Genomic DNA, 13192 nt, shown 5'->3' with positions numbered 1-13192 from the left:
TTTATGCAGTTATGCATTTATGGTCCAGCCTAATATGCAGAGCATATTAGGCTGGACCATAAATGACATCTATTCTGGTAACAAACCTGGGGTAAGCACTGGTTCTCAGCAGCATCCTGCAGCTGGTTGTTGATGCTGCCCTTTTGTGAGTGTACTGCTCTGGCTGGGGCAGCCAGCAGTGCCCAGGCTCTGTTGGGGTGTGTCCCAAGGGAAGGGGCAAGGCTTGCTGCACCAGGCATTTTGGTATAGCCATCAGTGGCCTCCTTTATTCAGTGGCCTTTTTATTCAGTGCCATTAATTTTCTTTTTCAGATAATCACTGTGCATTTACCATGAACAGTATGTCCCAATAAATGATTCTAACTCTCCTTGTTTTGGAAGGAGAAGGGGAGGTTAGCAAGTCCAGCATTGATTCACTTCCCCATTTACCTTCTCTAGCAGTAACATTTTGAACAGACATAAAACACCCATCTGCATTATACTGCTTGTGAAAGAGGGTGCATTTAGCTCCTTCTGTGAATACAGTAGAGACATACCCCATACAAATGCTCTCAGCCACAGGTCAGTGTGTGACAGTATTAGATACTTGCTGTAGTGCTGACACCTTCATTCTCCACCAGCACAATCCTTTTGTCTCTTCTGCATGTGTGTTTGTGTGTGTGTTTCACAGTGTCAGAAGAAGAAAAATGCCCCATCTCTTTGGTTATTTACAAATCTTGGCATGCAGATTTTTGTTACCAGATATTTTTAATTGACCAACAGTTAAAATTGGTTATGGCATGGTTCCAGAAACATTTCTAATGTCTATTTTAATGTTTTTCTCTGTCTTAACCAAAGGGGTGCACTGATTCCATAGGAAAAAAATATACCTGGAAAGGATGATTATTTTTCTTACTGTACAGTTCTTAATAACTGTATACAGAATATGCAAATCCCTCTCTTGGTTGGCTGCAGTAGTCCATCTGTTCTGACAGTATCTCATATTAGATTATCCAAGACATTTGCCAGCATCTGAGTATCTAGCTTTGCAGCAAACATCTACCAGAAGCAGAAAGAGGCTGCATTTTTATGAGAACAAGAGAATTTTCACAAAGCAAGCTAACTAGGCTTCAAGCTGCTGAAAGACTACTTACATGCCTGAGGAAAAGAAGTAAACAATCTTTTTTGTGTGTGCTGCTTTAACTGTAGCCTTTTCAGAGCGCTCTTTTCCTTACCCTAAATGCCTCTTTTGCCTGCCAAGAATGAGGATGATTAAATGTCCTTTAAGTGGTGTTTTTAAAGCTGCATGATAAGAATACCTATCCTCCCAATGCAGTTTCATATAGTAAATATGGAAGAAGAACATTCCTTTCAGGCATGCTACTTTATTGCTCCTGAGACTTGCTAAGGCAGAGACTTGAAATAACCAGTTCTCCCCCACAGTGACATATGTGTAGCATCCTTACCAGCATCTCCAGCAGCATGCCTGCCTCTCTCTTGCTATTTATACAGCAATGCAACTGAATTCAAAAGCAACAGCCTTACACAGACTAATTTTAAAGCAGTCCTCTGGTTTGTGATTTTAAAAGGTGGCTACCAATAAAATTGTTAATTTAAAAGAGCCCTAAGATCCTTTCTGTTGACCCAGTGATAACTATATATTGAACTAAAACTGATTTTCCATTGTCTTCAAAGTTGGGGGTTGGGGGGAGTTAAGCCATTATGTGATCATTCCTTCTTTTAGAAAAAGTGGTTATTTTTTTATTTCCTAATGGTGCTGAGGATGAGACAACCACCAATACCAGCTGTTTCTTTTCCCCAGTTCTTAGTGGTTTTCCTTTATGATAAATAGAAAGTAGCTGTATGGAGAAACGTTATCTAATGGTTTTCTTTGCAGTGTTGATAATGCTTATATGAATGCTGTTAAAGCGTATGTGTTACTTGTGGTAAAACAATGCATGTTTCCATGTGTTAGCATTCTTTCAGACAAACTGCAGGACTTGGAGAGCTATCTGTGTCTCTTGAAATATTTTTTTCTGAAGTGTAATGCTTATAAAAAGTAGATCCTTTTATTCATATTAGTCTCCAGATTTCCTTCCCCTTTTCTTTATTGCATGAGGCATTAGCATGGGAACACACTTCACGTTTCTCAGGCTTTTGTCTGTTCCTGCTGCGTTGCCTGCTGGAAGTCAAACAGTACTACTTGGTTTCTGACACAACTGATTACTATGGAAATTATTACCATGTCATAAACAGAGGATTTCATGTGTCGAATGTGCGGCAGGAACGCAGACGATTCTGTAAGCAGAAGGTTCCTGGTAATAAGGAAAAAGGGAAGAGAAATGCAGAAAACAGACGACGCCTCTGCAAAATCCATTGTTGCAGATTCTTCTTCAGAAGGCATAAAACTGCAGGAGCATGGGGATCGAGCGGTTTGCTGGGTTGCTGTATTTTTTTAAATGAGTGAGAAGATAAATGTGAATTTGCGCTTCAGGAAATAATTATTTTATTTTTGACTCCAGCAGTTGGTACTGGCCAAAGTGATTTCCGAGGGCATTCCATGTATGTCCCAGATCACTGTTCCACGCTAGGGAGACTAGACAGCTATCGCTCCGCTATGCAGCGCTCTGAAACCAAGGACACCAGCTGCCAGACTGAGGAAGTTAAAGTTGTGCCCCCTTCAATGAGAAGAATACGAGCACAGAAAGGACAAGGCATTGCAGCCCAGATGTCCCAGTTCTCCAGCTCATCTGGAAACATGTCGGTGATGAGTGATTCTGCTGCAGTTATATTTGCTTCTCGCCAAAATAACGACATGGGTTTTCACAGCTTGCCTCGGGTTGGTGCGAGAGTGTCTCTGCAGTCCCTAGATCAGACACAGAGCATGATGTCAAGGCAGACAGAAGACATTGCTGGCACTTTACCCCACCAGATAAGTAAATTGCAAGTGGATGATAGTGTTGTGCATCTGAGAAGTAATCCCACGATGGGGACCCCGTCAAGGCCAAAGTCCCAAGAGGTGAGAAGCTGTGACAGCGAGAAGTCCTCAAGCCCAGCATGTGTGGTCTCTCCTCATGCCACTTACTCAACAAGCATCATACCCAATGCCACACTGTCATCCTCCTCAGAAGTTATCCTTATTCATGCTGCCCAGAGTGTTGGATCGTTGGATAGTAAGATGTCCAGCTCCACTGCCTTTCCAAATCCAAGAGACAATCCTGCTGCCAGCAGTGCAGTAAGCGGGAAAGAAGATCACCATTCTTCAAGTGGTAACTGGAGTGAGAGTAGCTCCACACGTCACTCACAGACTTCAGATACCATCCCATCTAACCCTGTCATGATGCTTTCTCTTGGTGACTCTGCTGTCTCTCTAAGCACTCCTGGGAATGCAGAGGCTGGGTCTCAGAGCTTGAGCTACAGCTGTAGGAACACTGCTGCTTTGGCAAGCCCTTCCCAGGACAGCGATGGTCGGAGCGAATCCAGCTACTCTGGGGAGCGAGCACAGGCAGCAGTGAGCAGCACGGAGCATTGGTTGTACAAGTCTTCAGAAAGCAGCGAGACCCCTTCACGCAAGGTGGTTTGTACGACACCAGGCTGTGCCACGCCCCGTAGCAACCTGAGCAGCAGTAGCCTGGAGAGGACATCAGTCAGGGATGATTCTACTTCCCTGTATTCTGTGGACCACGATGGCTATTATGGCTCCGTGCATATGGACTCCGGACTGAAGGCAGACATGCCATGCAACAGTACTAATGGTTTTGAGAACCCCAGAGACAGTGTGATAAACGTCTTTGAAGGAAAGGAGAAGAAGCTTCAGGATGACCACTCAGGCCAAGGTGACAAATCCCTTGCAAGAAACATCTCGCTGAAAAAGGCGAAGAAGCCACCTTTGCCACCATCCAGAACAGACTCACTCAGAAGGATGCCTAAGAAAAAAGCCCAGTCCAATGGACAGATACTTGATGAAACCCTCATTGCCACTCTTCAGCATTCTCTGCAGCTGAATCTCAAGTGCAAAAATGGCAGCTCCCCTTCCCAGAGCCCCTGCAGCGATTACGAGGATCCCTGGGTGTTGCGCTCCCGCAGCCAGAGCTCGGTCAGTGCGAGCAGCAGCATGATGTCCACCACTGCTCCAAACCTGTACTCCATATGCACAGTCACTCCATCCCAAAGTGAAACAAGTAGCATAAAGTCGGAGTATGCTGACCAGTGGGGTTACTACAGCGACTATGCTGCGGTGGCAGATGACCAGGTGAAATCTCCAGTGACCCATTCTGCCAGTACTTCATCTGCTCTCAGTGATTATAGCATCAGCCACTTCAGTGATGGCTCAAGGGCTTCTGTGCCACAAGTGCCCAGTGGACTGGCCAAACCAAAGAGTGCTTCTCCAGAGAAATCCCACCGAGTTACATCGCCATCGAGTGGGTACTCCAGCCAGTCCAATACACCCACTGCGCTTACTCCAGTGCCTGTACTTGTAAAGCCTGCATCATCAGGAAATGGGAAATCCAAGCTGAAGCCTAAAGTGCCTGAAAGGAAGTCCTCTCTTCTGTCTTCAGTCTCCATGTCTTCGTCATCCACTTCTCTTTCTTCAAATACATCTACTGAAGGGAGTGTGAGTGTGAAGAAACTGGAGCCTGCCCTGAGCCCTCCTGTGGATTCTGGTGCACCTCCACCACCTCCTTTTCCAACATCTCAGCATTGCCCTGAACTTTCTCCTCCTCCCCCTCCTCCTCCAGCAGAAGTAATGGATCTGTCGCCATTGTCAACCTCACCCACGTTCCCCCCTCCCCCACCAGAAGCCAGTGTAAGTTCTACCTTTGCCCAGGCTGTCCCATGGTTTCCACAAGAAGCCTCCATCAGTTCATTCTCTTCCCCTGTTCCTCCTCCTCCTTCTTGCCCCTTGGCTGTCCCACCACCAGCACCACCGCTTGATCCCAAAATAACAAAAGGTGCAGCATTATACCCACTGTATTCTTTTAAGAAGCGCAACCAGGAGGATTCTTGCTACAGTCCATTGAAACAGCCACTCAACAAGCAAGATTCATCAAGACCTGTGATGCCATTAGTAACCACCAAAGCACTGCAAATGGTGCAGTTGAGGTCTGTGAAAAAATCGACAGAAGGTGAATCATCAACTGAATCTGCTTCTGAAGCCCCCTCTCAGGAAAAGGGTACTGTAAATTCATCATCACAGTCTTTGCTAAAGCCATCTCTCTCACTAAAACTCAGTACCAGCTTAGGTGATGAGGAAGTGAAAACTCAAGGCACCTCATTTAAAAATGCAATTCAAACACTGTCTCGGGGTTCTCCTCTCATTCTTTCTGATAACACATCTGTACTTGACAGTGACGAAAAGCCTGTGAGTGCAGTAGGTCTAAAAAAATCTTCTGAAGGTGATGCTCTGGGGTCAGCCACTGATGACACACCTGAGTCCTCAGTGCAGAGTGAAGACCTCCCTTCTGGCATGTCACTTCAGGGGTCACCAGCATCTCCTGACAAGACTCAGGTTGTATTGCCAAGCAAGAAACCACCTCCTATTTCAAAGAAACCCAAACTGTTCCTTCTGGTACCACCTCCACAGTTAGACCTTACAGTGGAGAAAGCAGCTGAAGCGAGTGATACTGCCAGAAGCCCAACTAAGAGAGACGCTGTGCTTGCACACTCTGTGGAGGCAAGAAATTGTCTTACAGATGGACTCGGTTCTAGCGAGATGGACTCTGGCAGACTGGTTCCTGAGGGAGGAGCTGCTGGATTCACCTTCTCTGAGACAGTGGGAGCGAATGCCTTTGTGGTACAGCCTGCTGCATCACCAGTTCAAGAGGAACCCAGGCAGGAGGAGCAGTCTGCTTTTGATGAAGGAAGCAGTTCAGGCAGCAGCCAAGACAGTGGCAGTAGCACTGACGGGCACCCATCTCAAGAGAGCGAAAGTGGTGAGTCTCTTTTCTTTGACTAAATCAGATGCAGCAGTAGCTATTTTGAAGAAGGTGGGGATCCTAGCATTGAGATGGCATTTTGTAGAGGGCAGATCTTCTTGTGATTGTTACAACTAAAACAAAAAAAGAAAGTTGCAGGAATCTGATAATACTGTATGACATTTCATACAATTCCTTTCTGACTTCTCATTGTTGCAGACACGGAAAGGAAATGATGCTTTATTTAACCATGCTAGTATTAAAGCATGCTATGAAGGCAGTTAATTTGTAAATACTGGTTTTGCATTTTAGTGGAAATGTTACAAATTTTCTTTTGTTACTGTTCTCCGCCTGTTATGCTTGAGCAAGCACAGGCGTGCATTTCATGCACTGCAGTTCCCTAAGCAAGCGTTGATCTGAAATCACAGTAATGACAGCGCTGCGCTCACTCAGTCCATCGGATGCGTTTCCTCGGAGGCAGCAAGGGCTGGTTTCAGGACTGTGTGCCCGTGGGGTTCGCACGACAGACTGACTGTGTTGTTCGTTCTCTTTGCATAGTGGAGGTGTTTGAATCAGACACAGCCAGCAGTTCATTCCTTCCAAGCAGTAGTTATGGGGAAGAGACAGACGGAGTGGCTACTCCAGCAAGACCAAGGACTACTGAGGATCTTTTTGCAGCCATTCACAGGTACTGTAGAAACTGCCCTTCCTCTACTGTCAGGTCTGGTAGGTCTCTCAGAAATAAATTGAACATTGTTTTGTTGAACACCCAGTTACAACAGTCATGACTTTAACAGAAAGGACATATTTATCAACTTTCTACTAAGGCTATATGTGAAAAAGATGAGGAAAAGAACTTGCATATTACTGTTTTATAAATGTATTTAATCCATTCTGAACTAAACCAAACCAGATTAAATAGATGTAGATTATATTATAAATACCTTGCCCTTTAAAATATCAATTTACGTCTAGTATTTATTGTACTGTTCTCAATCTGCCATATTAACTCTACTGTTGCTTTTTCTGTGTATCTTTTTGTTTTCATTCTCGTTCTTCTCCATCTCTTTTTACTCTCTTCGCTGCTTATATGGTGCAGTTTGGGACAGAGGCTCAACGCTAATGCTTCATGGCAAGCGTGGCTGAAACTGGCAAGTAACACAACATGTCAGTCATATGGCAAAACATATGGCAAACGCTGGATTATAGTTTGCCATAATCCAGCCTGAGGTCGGGTATTTTGTGTCAAACTGGCTCATGAATGGAATGTGCAATACTGGCTCTATTGTTAATGGCATTATTCATTTCCCTTGAAAACAAAATCATCCCGAATGGCAGCTAGGTTTATGTGCTGTTCACGTTAGGTGCTCAGAAAGAAGAAAGCCCAAGAAAGGCCCCAGGACAGGAGCCCCAAAGGCAGAGCCCGGACGGCGGGCTCTCTCGGAGCGGCGCTCCCGGACCGCGACCGGAGCCGCCCGGGCCGGGCTGGGCGTGGCGCCAGCGCCATCGCGTGGCTGCGCCGCGCACTGCAAGCCGCAGAGGGGCCGCCTCCCTGCCCGGGAGTGGGGAATTATCCAGGTGTTCAGTCAGTCTGCACATCTGTGCATCGGGAATGAGGGACGGGAAGACAGCAGCTGGGAGCTGAGAGGCTGCAGCATTTTGGATGTAAATACTATTTTTTTTTTTCATTTTTTTGAAACAAGTCTTTTCCAGACATTACAAAAATTATATATATCATACTGACTTTTTATAATTTACTGTTACCCCTTAGGACTTGGCCTGTATGAGCCATTCTGAAAATGGTCTGTTGCATTTATGTTGCATGGCACTCTCTAGAACTGTGTCAAATCTGGCTTTAGAATGAGGTATTCTGGCCAGTAGCCAGATAGAGTAGCCAGATAGAGTAGCCAGATTATTTATATATGCAGATAGAGAGTGGATTTCTGTGTATATGCACATATCTGTAATTCATGAGTTTGTGGGGAAATGGACAGTGGAACTGGATGTGACATACTTTGAACTGCTTGACACATTTTTTTTATTATGACCTTGCTTTTGCTGGCTTTGGACTTTAACCACTTTCTTCCTTGGTTGCTAATTTATAAAAAAGGTTTTGGTTTTCCCCCACTGTTTCTAAGAGATATTACTTCAGTAATTGGCACTCTTGAATATATAATTTGGAGCAAGATAATAAATTTAGTGGTATGTGCGTTAAGGACAGGAAGAACAGTCCGAAGTTTTAAGTCATAGTTTCGTTTGAACATGCGCCCTGTCTGTGTCTGAAAAGCCACCAAAACCAAATTTGGTTCTTAATTTCAAGTTTCTTCCATAATTCACACATATTGAGAAAAGCTGGCTAAGTGCTGACGGCAAACTGACTGCTCTGCACTGCATTCACAGTCTCACCAGGTCACTCCAAGCTAGGATAACAGTATTTCCATGCAGATCTTCGCAACTGATTTTTTTTTTCCCAGTTTAATTTGGGGTATAGTGACAGTACAACCCCAGCACTGTGGTGTTTAGAGATATCCTTAGGCAGCCAAAACCCTAATGAAGGAAAATCTTTTCCCTGTAACAAATGCACACAAGTGTTCACATAGAGACTCGCAGAGCATCCAAGCACCAGAGTCATCTGCTGTCTACAGCGCTACGGCACAGTTAAATCTAGATGAGGTTCCCACATTGGCTGCTCCTGAAGTCATCATTCTGTCTCTTTGCTGGCTTCTGTGTCCGTTCATTCTCAGGCTGAATGGACATTGGTATTACATTCTTATTTCAGAAAGACAGGTGGAGGCAGCAGCAGCAGCGGAAAATAACAGCTGGTACAGCTGCTTGTGGTGGCATCACAAGTGAGCTATGCATAAACTTCACCACTTAGGGGAGAAACAGGATTGCTCCAAAATCTTGGCACAGCCTATAGCAATGTCTGTTGTTGCCACCTACTCAGCTGATGGATCCTGCTTCTTTGTTTTCAGGGGTTTCTTAATTATCAATAGGCTGCGATGCATTAACACATTTGAGCTTGCTTTGGCAAAATCTCAAAGCTTTTAAGAAAGTAAAGCTAAAGATCACATTAAGTAGGAATATGTTTTACAAGGGGAATGGTCTGGTTTGAACACATGCTTGATGAAAATTAATATGGAGTTTATAGGATGATAATTTTATATCTCTAAGAAATCTGTAGACTTGTTTTAAACTTCTGCCAAAATACCATATTTAAAATTAGGCTTCATACAATCATTTTTAATTAATTCTTGCTCAGTCAGCAAAGAAACAAAGCAGCTGTGTACTACAGCTGCCAGGCATGTACATTTCTTTAAGACTTCTAGAAATTTGAAAATGAGGCAATAAAAGTCCAGTTTCCACATATTCCCAGTTCCATGATTATCTTTTTTTTTTTTTTTTTTTTTTTTGTGTGTGTTGTCCATGCACTTCACATCTAAATAGACAAACACTCCGCTCTTTCATTTGGAAAGATGACTTTCTTGTCAGGAAGTTGGTCTCTCCTTCATTTAGTTGAAAGTTGCAATGACAGAGCACCAACATAACTGTGAATTTTGTCTGTGCATATTGAGAGGAGCTGGAAAAGTTTTTTCTCTATTTATTTAATATTTGGACTAGGGAGGGGGTTTTTCAGTAATTTAATTTAGAGTTGTTATATGTGGCTCCCTTTTCTCCATCTTCAGCAGCAGTGTTCTGCTGTGGCCTTTTTTCTGAAGGAAAGTGCACTAAACTACAATTCTGATTCTTCAGAGAGTGTCAAATTATAAAATGAAACAAAACAACCCATATACTCTAGATGACGTATTTTGAATCAAGTCCCCAAATTAACAGAAAAACAGCATGGAGTATAAATTTTTCTAGCACATTAGTCTGAGCAGTTGAATACTGAATCCAGAAAACCCGATTCACTAAATTTACTGAAGTGTTTTGAACATCAGTGTTGCCAGTTTTAGTAGTTTCATTGTTCCAGATTTGCAGAAAAAGAGTAATAAACTTATCCCTCCAATACCTGCATTAGTGCCTGTACAGTTCTGGTGGTGTTCTTACTCATGCTTTATATTTAGATCACTTCTCCCTTTTCCCTGTCTCTGCTTTAGCTTAAATTCATTGTCATCCCTCTAAACTGAGTTTAATTAGAGGAGGTAAAAATTTTCATTTTTGTGTCATCCTCTTTTTTTGTGTGTGTTTCAAACTCAGATCCAAAAGGAAAGTCCTTGGCCGTAAAGATTCTGAAGACGACCGTACCCGCAACCATTCTCCGTCGCCCCCCGTAACTCCCACTGGTGCTTCCCCAAATCTAGCTACCCTCAAACAAGCCGGATCTATCCAGAGAAGCGTTCGCAAGAGCAGCACCAGCAATGACAACTTCAAAGCCCTGCTGCTGAAGAAGGGGAGTCGCTGTGACACCAGTTCCCGTATGTCCGCAGCAGAGATGTTGAAGAACACGGACCCGCGGTTCCACCGGCCAAAGACAGACGCGCCCCCTGACCTTTCCGACAGCCCTGCCAGCTGCTCGCCCAGCAAGAGCAAACGGGCCCAGGAAGAGTGGGCCAAGAGTGAGGGCCTGATGCCAAGGAGCATGTCCTTCTCTGGCACGAGGTACGGCCGGTCACGGACACCCCCGTCTGCTGCCAGCAGCAAGTACAACGTCCGCAACCGCATCCAGAGCAGCCCCATGACTGTCATTAGTGAAGGAGATGGGGAAGTGGTGGAACAGTCCGAGGGCAGGGTCCGGAGGACTTTGGAAGAGCAGCAAGAGGGGCAGCTTGATATGTTTAACAGTGATGAAATGGACATGAATGACTTCCCGTATGCTGAGGAGGCAGGCTGCAATGAGACCTTGGATCCAGCCCATGTAGACTTAGTGACTCAACCAGGTGCTTCAAGGAAGTATCTAAACTCTTCAGCTGAAGAAAGTTAAAAGGCAGTGTGACAAAAGGCTTTGGATATTAGTCTAGAAAATCACAGGGACTAGATTCCAGAAGAAAGCCCAGACCAGGACAAGGTTACTTTGCTGAGCATTTATTCCACGAACTGCATGTGTATGTTTAAATGCTAAAGCGACGATGGTTCTGCATGGTTGGGTTGGGGTGGGGGGCACTTGCTTTGAATGAGTGGTCTGTGGCTTGAAGAATGTTAACAGTTGAATTTTTTGTGTAAAGCCTTAGAAGTCCTCTTGTGGGTGGGGTGGGGAAGTTTTCTCAGAGTCTGTAGGGGTGTGAAGTTTTTCTTAAGACTGCAATTGTGCAAGCAAAATTTAGGAATAAGCCTGAAATGGGAAGGCTCCTGTGGTACAAGCTGGACATTTGGTTCAAAAGCATTGTAGTGATGCAGCATAGCGCATTTGTTAAGCAGAGGGAGGCACAATGAGGCACATTCACCTCTGAGAGAAGGTAGCAGGGTTGATGCTGAGGTTACATGGCTCCTTAGTGGGATGTGGCCCAGCGTTTGATGAGGCATGTCCTGCTTGAGCAGTGAGCTCACCAGGTTATGGATTGGTCCAGGGTACTGTACTTGTAATTCTTTTTCCTGAGGGAAAATGAACTGTGTAGTTAAGGTGGAAAAGGGAGCTGATTTTATAACACACTACTAGCTGCTATGCAGCCACACACCTTCACTTGGTGAAACACACGTTTTCAGGTGAATTGCTTCCTTGACTGGAGTATTCCCTTAGAGAACTAGAACAGCTGGATGTGTGTGTGGAGGGTGCAACCAGACATCAGGAAAGTGAGAGATGAATGAAGCAGTGTACTGCCAGAATTTGGTAGGGTTACTGTCGTGGTTTGGGAATGGTATTCCCCAATATTGTGTTCCCACCAAAACACTCCAAACCATGTACCCACTCACTCACTCCTCTCTCCTCTTACCTCTGTGGGTGGCTGGGGAGGAGGATTGGAGGCACAAAAGGTGGAGGTTGGGGGCTGATAAAAGAAAAATTTACTGGAAACAACAGTGAAGTAAGAAAATGGACAGTAACAGCCACAATACTAGAGTGCTCAGGAAAAAGGTGATTGGCTGACAGGTGACTGCTCACCACGCAGAGCCCAGTAAGGTGTGACCTGCTGCCCCTCTTCCTCGTTCCCAGCAGTGTTGTGAGGTGGTGTAGAATAACCTCTGTGTCCTGGCCGCAGCCCCTCCTGGCTGATGCAAAAAATGAAGCCTGTCCTGGCCGGAACCAGGACAGTTGTGTTTCTGAATTAGACAGAGAAATTTGACTTGCACTACAAAGCTGTAGGTGGAGCCCGTCTTTCAAAACTGAAACTTGGGAATTGTGTTTTGCCGGAAATCTGTCTTTCATGTGTCAAAATGGGGAGACTATTACTTTGCATCACTTGAAATACAGATACTTGCTAACTTTTGGTTACCAAAGAATAAGTTACGGTTACTTTCCTTTCTGATTTGCCTGCAGTATTGCTCTTCTTTTTTAACCTTAATAATTTAGTAAGGTTCGTTTTTACTGTATATTTTACAGATAATAAGAACATTTAACGGTTTTCCAATTGTAAAGAAGACCATTAATTAAAACTGAAATATTGGCTGGAGTTTTTGGTTCTTGGTAGGAATGAAGCTTTTAATTTTTAATAAGAATTTTGCATCATTTGATGGCATGCGCAGTTTTTGTATTGTTTGTAAATATTGAAAGTTGTTAAAATATCTTTCGATCTCCTTACCGTAGAATTGTTACATTTTTAGATTGCTTTTAAGAAGAAAAAGCACTCTTTGTAGATTATTTATTTTAGAGAAATATGCTTGTAATCTCTTTCTTCAATCCTTTACTTGTTAGTTATGTAAATTTCAGGGGCCTTCGTTTAACTCTTCCCTTCACAAGAGGGGAATAGTGCTGAAAATGCTGTGACTTTGCTTCAATAAAGTAAAAGCCTGCCAGTTGCCATATTGTCTTTTGAGTCGATTAAAATCTCCTTCAAAAGATGTGTCCCACAGCGTATGGCAACCCACTGAATGCCATCATCCATGCATCCAGCTACTAATTTCCAGTTTTCATTGCAAAGTTTACTGATTCACTTTAGACACCACTAAAGTGTACTCACACATCCATCCCATTTTGGTATCAGTTTTGAGACTAAAAGAATTTAAATAATCCTAAGCTTTTTCCAGTGTCTTGTGTTTCTACTGCTTCTGTCCTACTTGCAACCTGTCCCAGAAAACTAAAATTCTTGGAGAACCAGATTATAAGCAGAGCGAGTGAGAAGTGAAATGGACAAGTTGAATCTGTCTCTACTCAGTGGAACAAGGATGGTATCAACTGGTGCACAGCAAGCTTTCTACCATTTTCAT

At 43.9% G+C, this 13192-nt stretch overlaps 1 protein-coding gene across 7 annotated transcripts in view; it reads left to right on the top strand.

Moving 5' to 3' along the window:
- NHSL1 (NHS like 1) overlaps positions 1-12788 on the top strand; it is a 175721-nt gene extending 162933 nt beyond the window's left edge. For 5 of the 7 annotated variants that reach the window (XM_059841820.1, XM_059841818.1, XM_059841823.1 and 2 more), the window contains 3 exons: positions 2501-5911; positions 6452-6581; positions 10094-12788. In XM_059841820.1, the coding sequence (XP_059697803.1) occupies positions 2501-5911; positions 6452-6581; positions 10094-10817 (4265 nt within the window). In that variant the 3' untranslated portion in view covers positions 10818-12788. The remainder of the gene's footprint in view (positions 1-2500; positions 5912-6451; positions 6582-10093) is intronic. The other 2 variants (XM_059841821.1, XM_059841819.1) reach the window with 1 other exon arrangement.
- Positions 12789-13192: the final 404 nt, after the last annotated feature.

This window comes from Haemorhous mexicanus, chromosome 3 (assembly GCF_027477595.1).
Source record: "Haemorhous mexicanus isolate bHaeMex1 chromosome 3, bHaeMex1.pri, whole genome shotgun sequence".
In the NCBI taxonomy this organism is placed as follows: domain Eukaryota; kingdom Metazoa; phylum Chordata; class Aves; order Passeriformes; family Fringillidae; genus Haemorhous; species Haemorhous mexicanus.
Note: the sequence above shows the minus strand (reverse complement) of the source record. Positions and strands in the feature narration are given on the sequence as shown.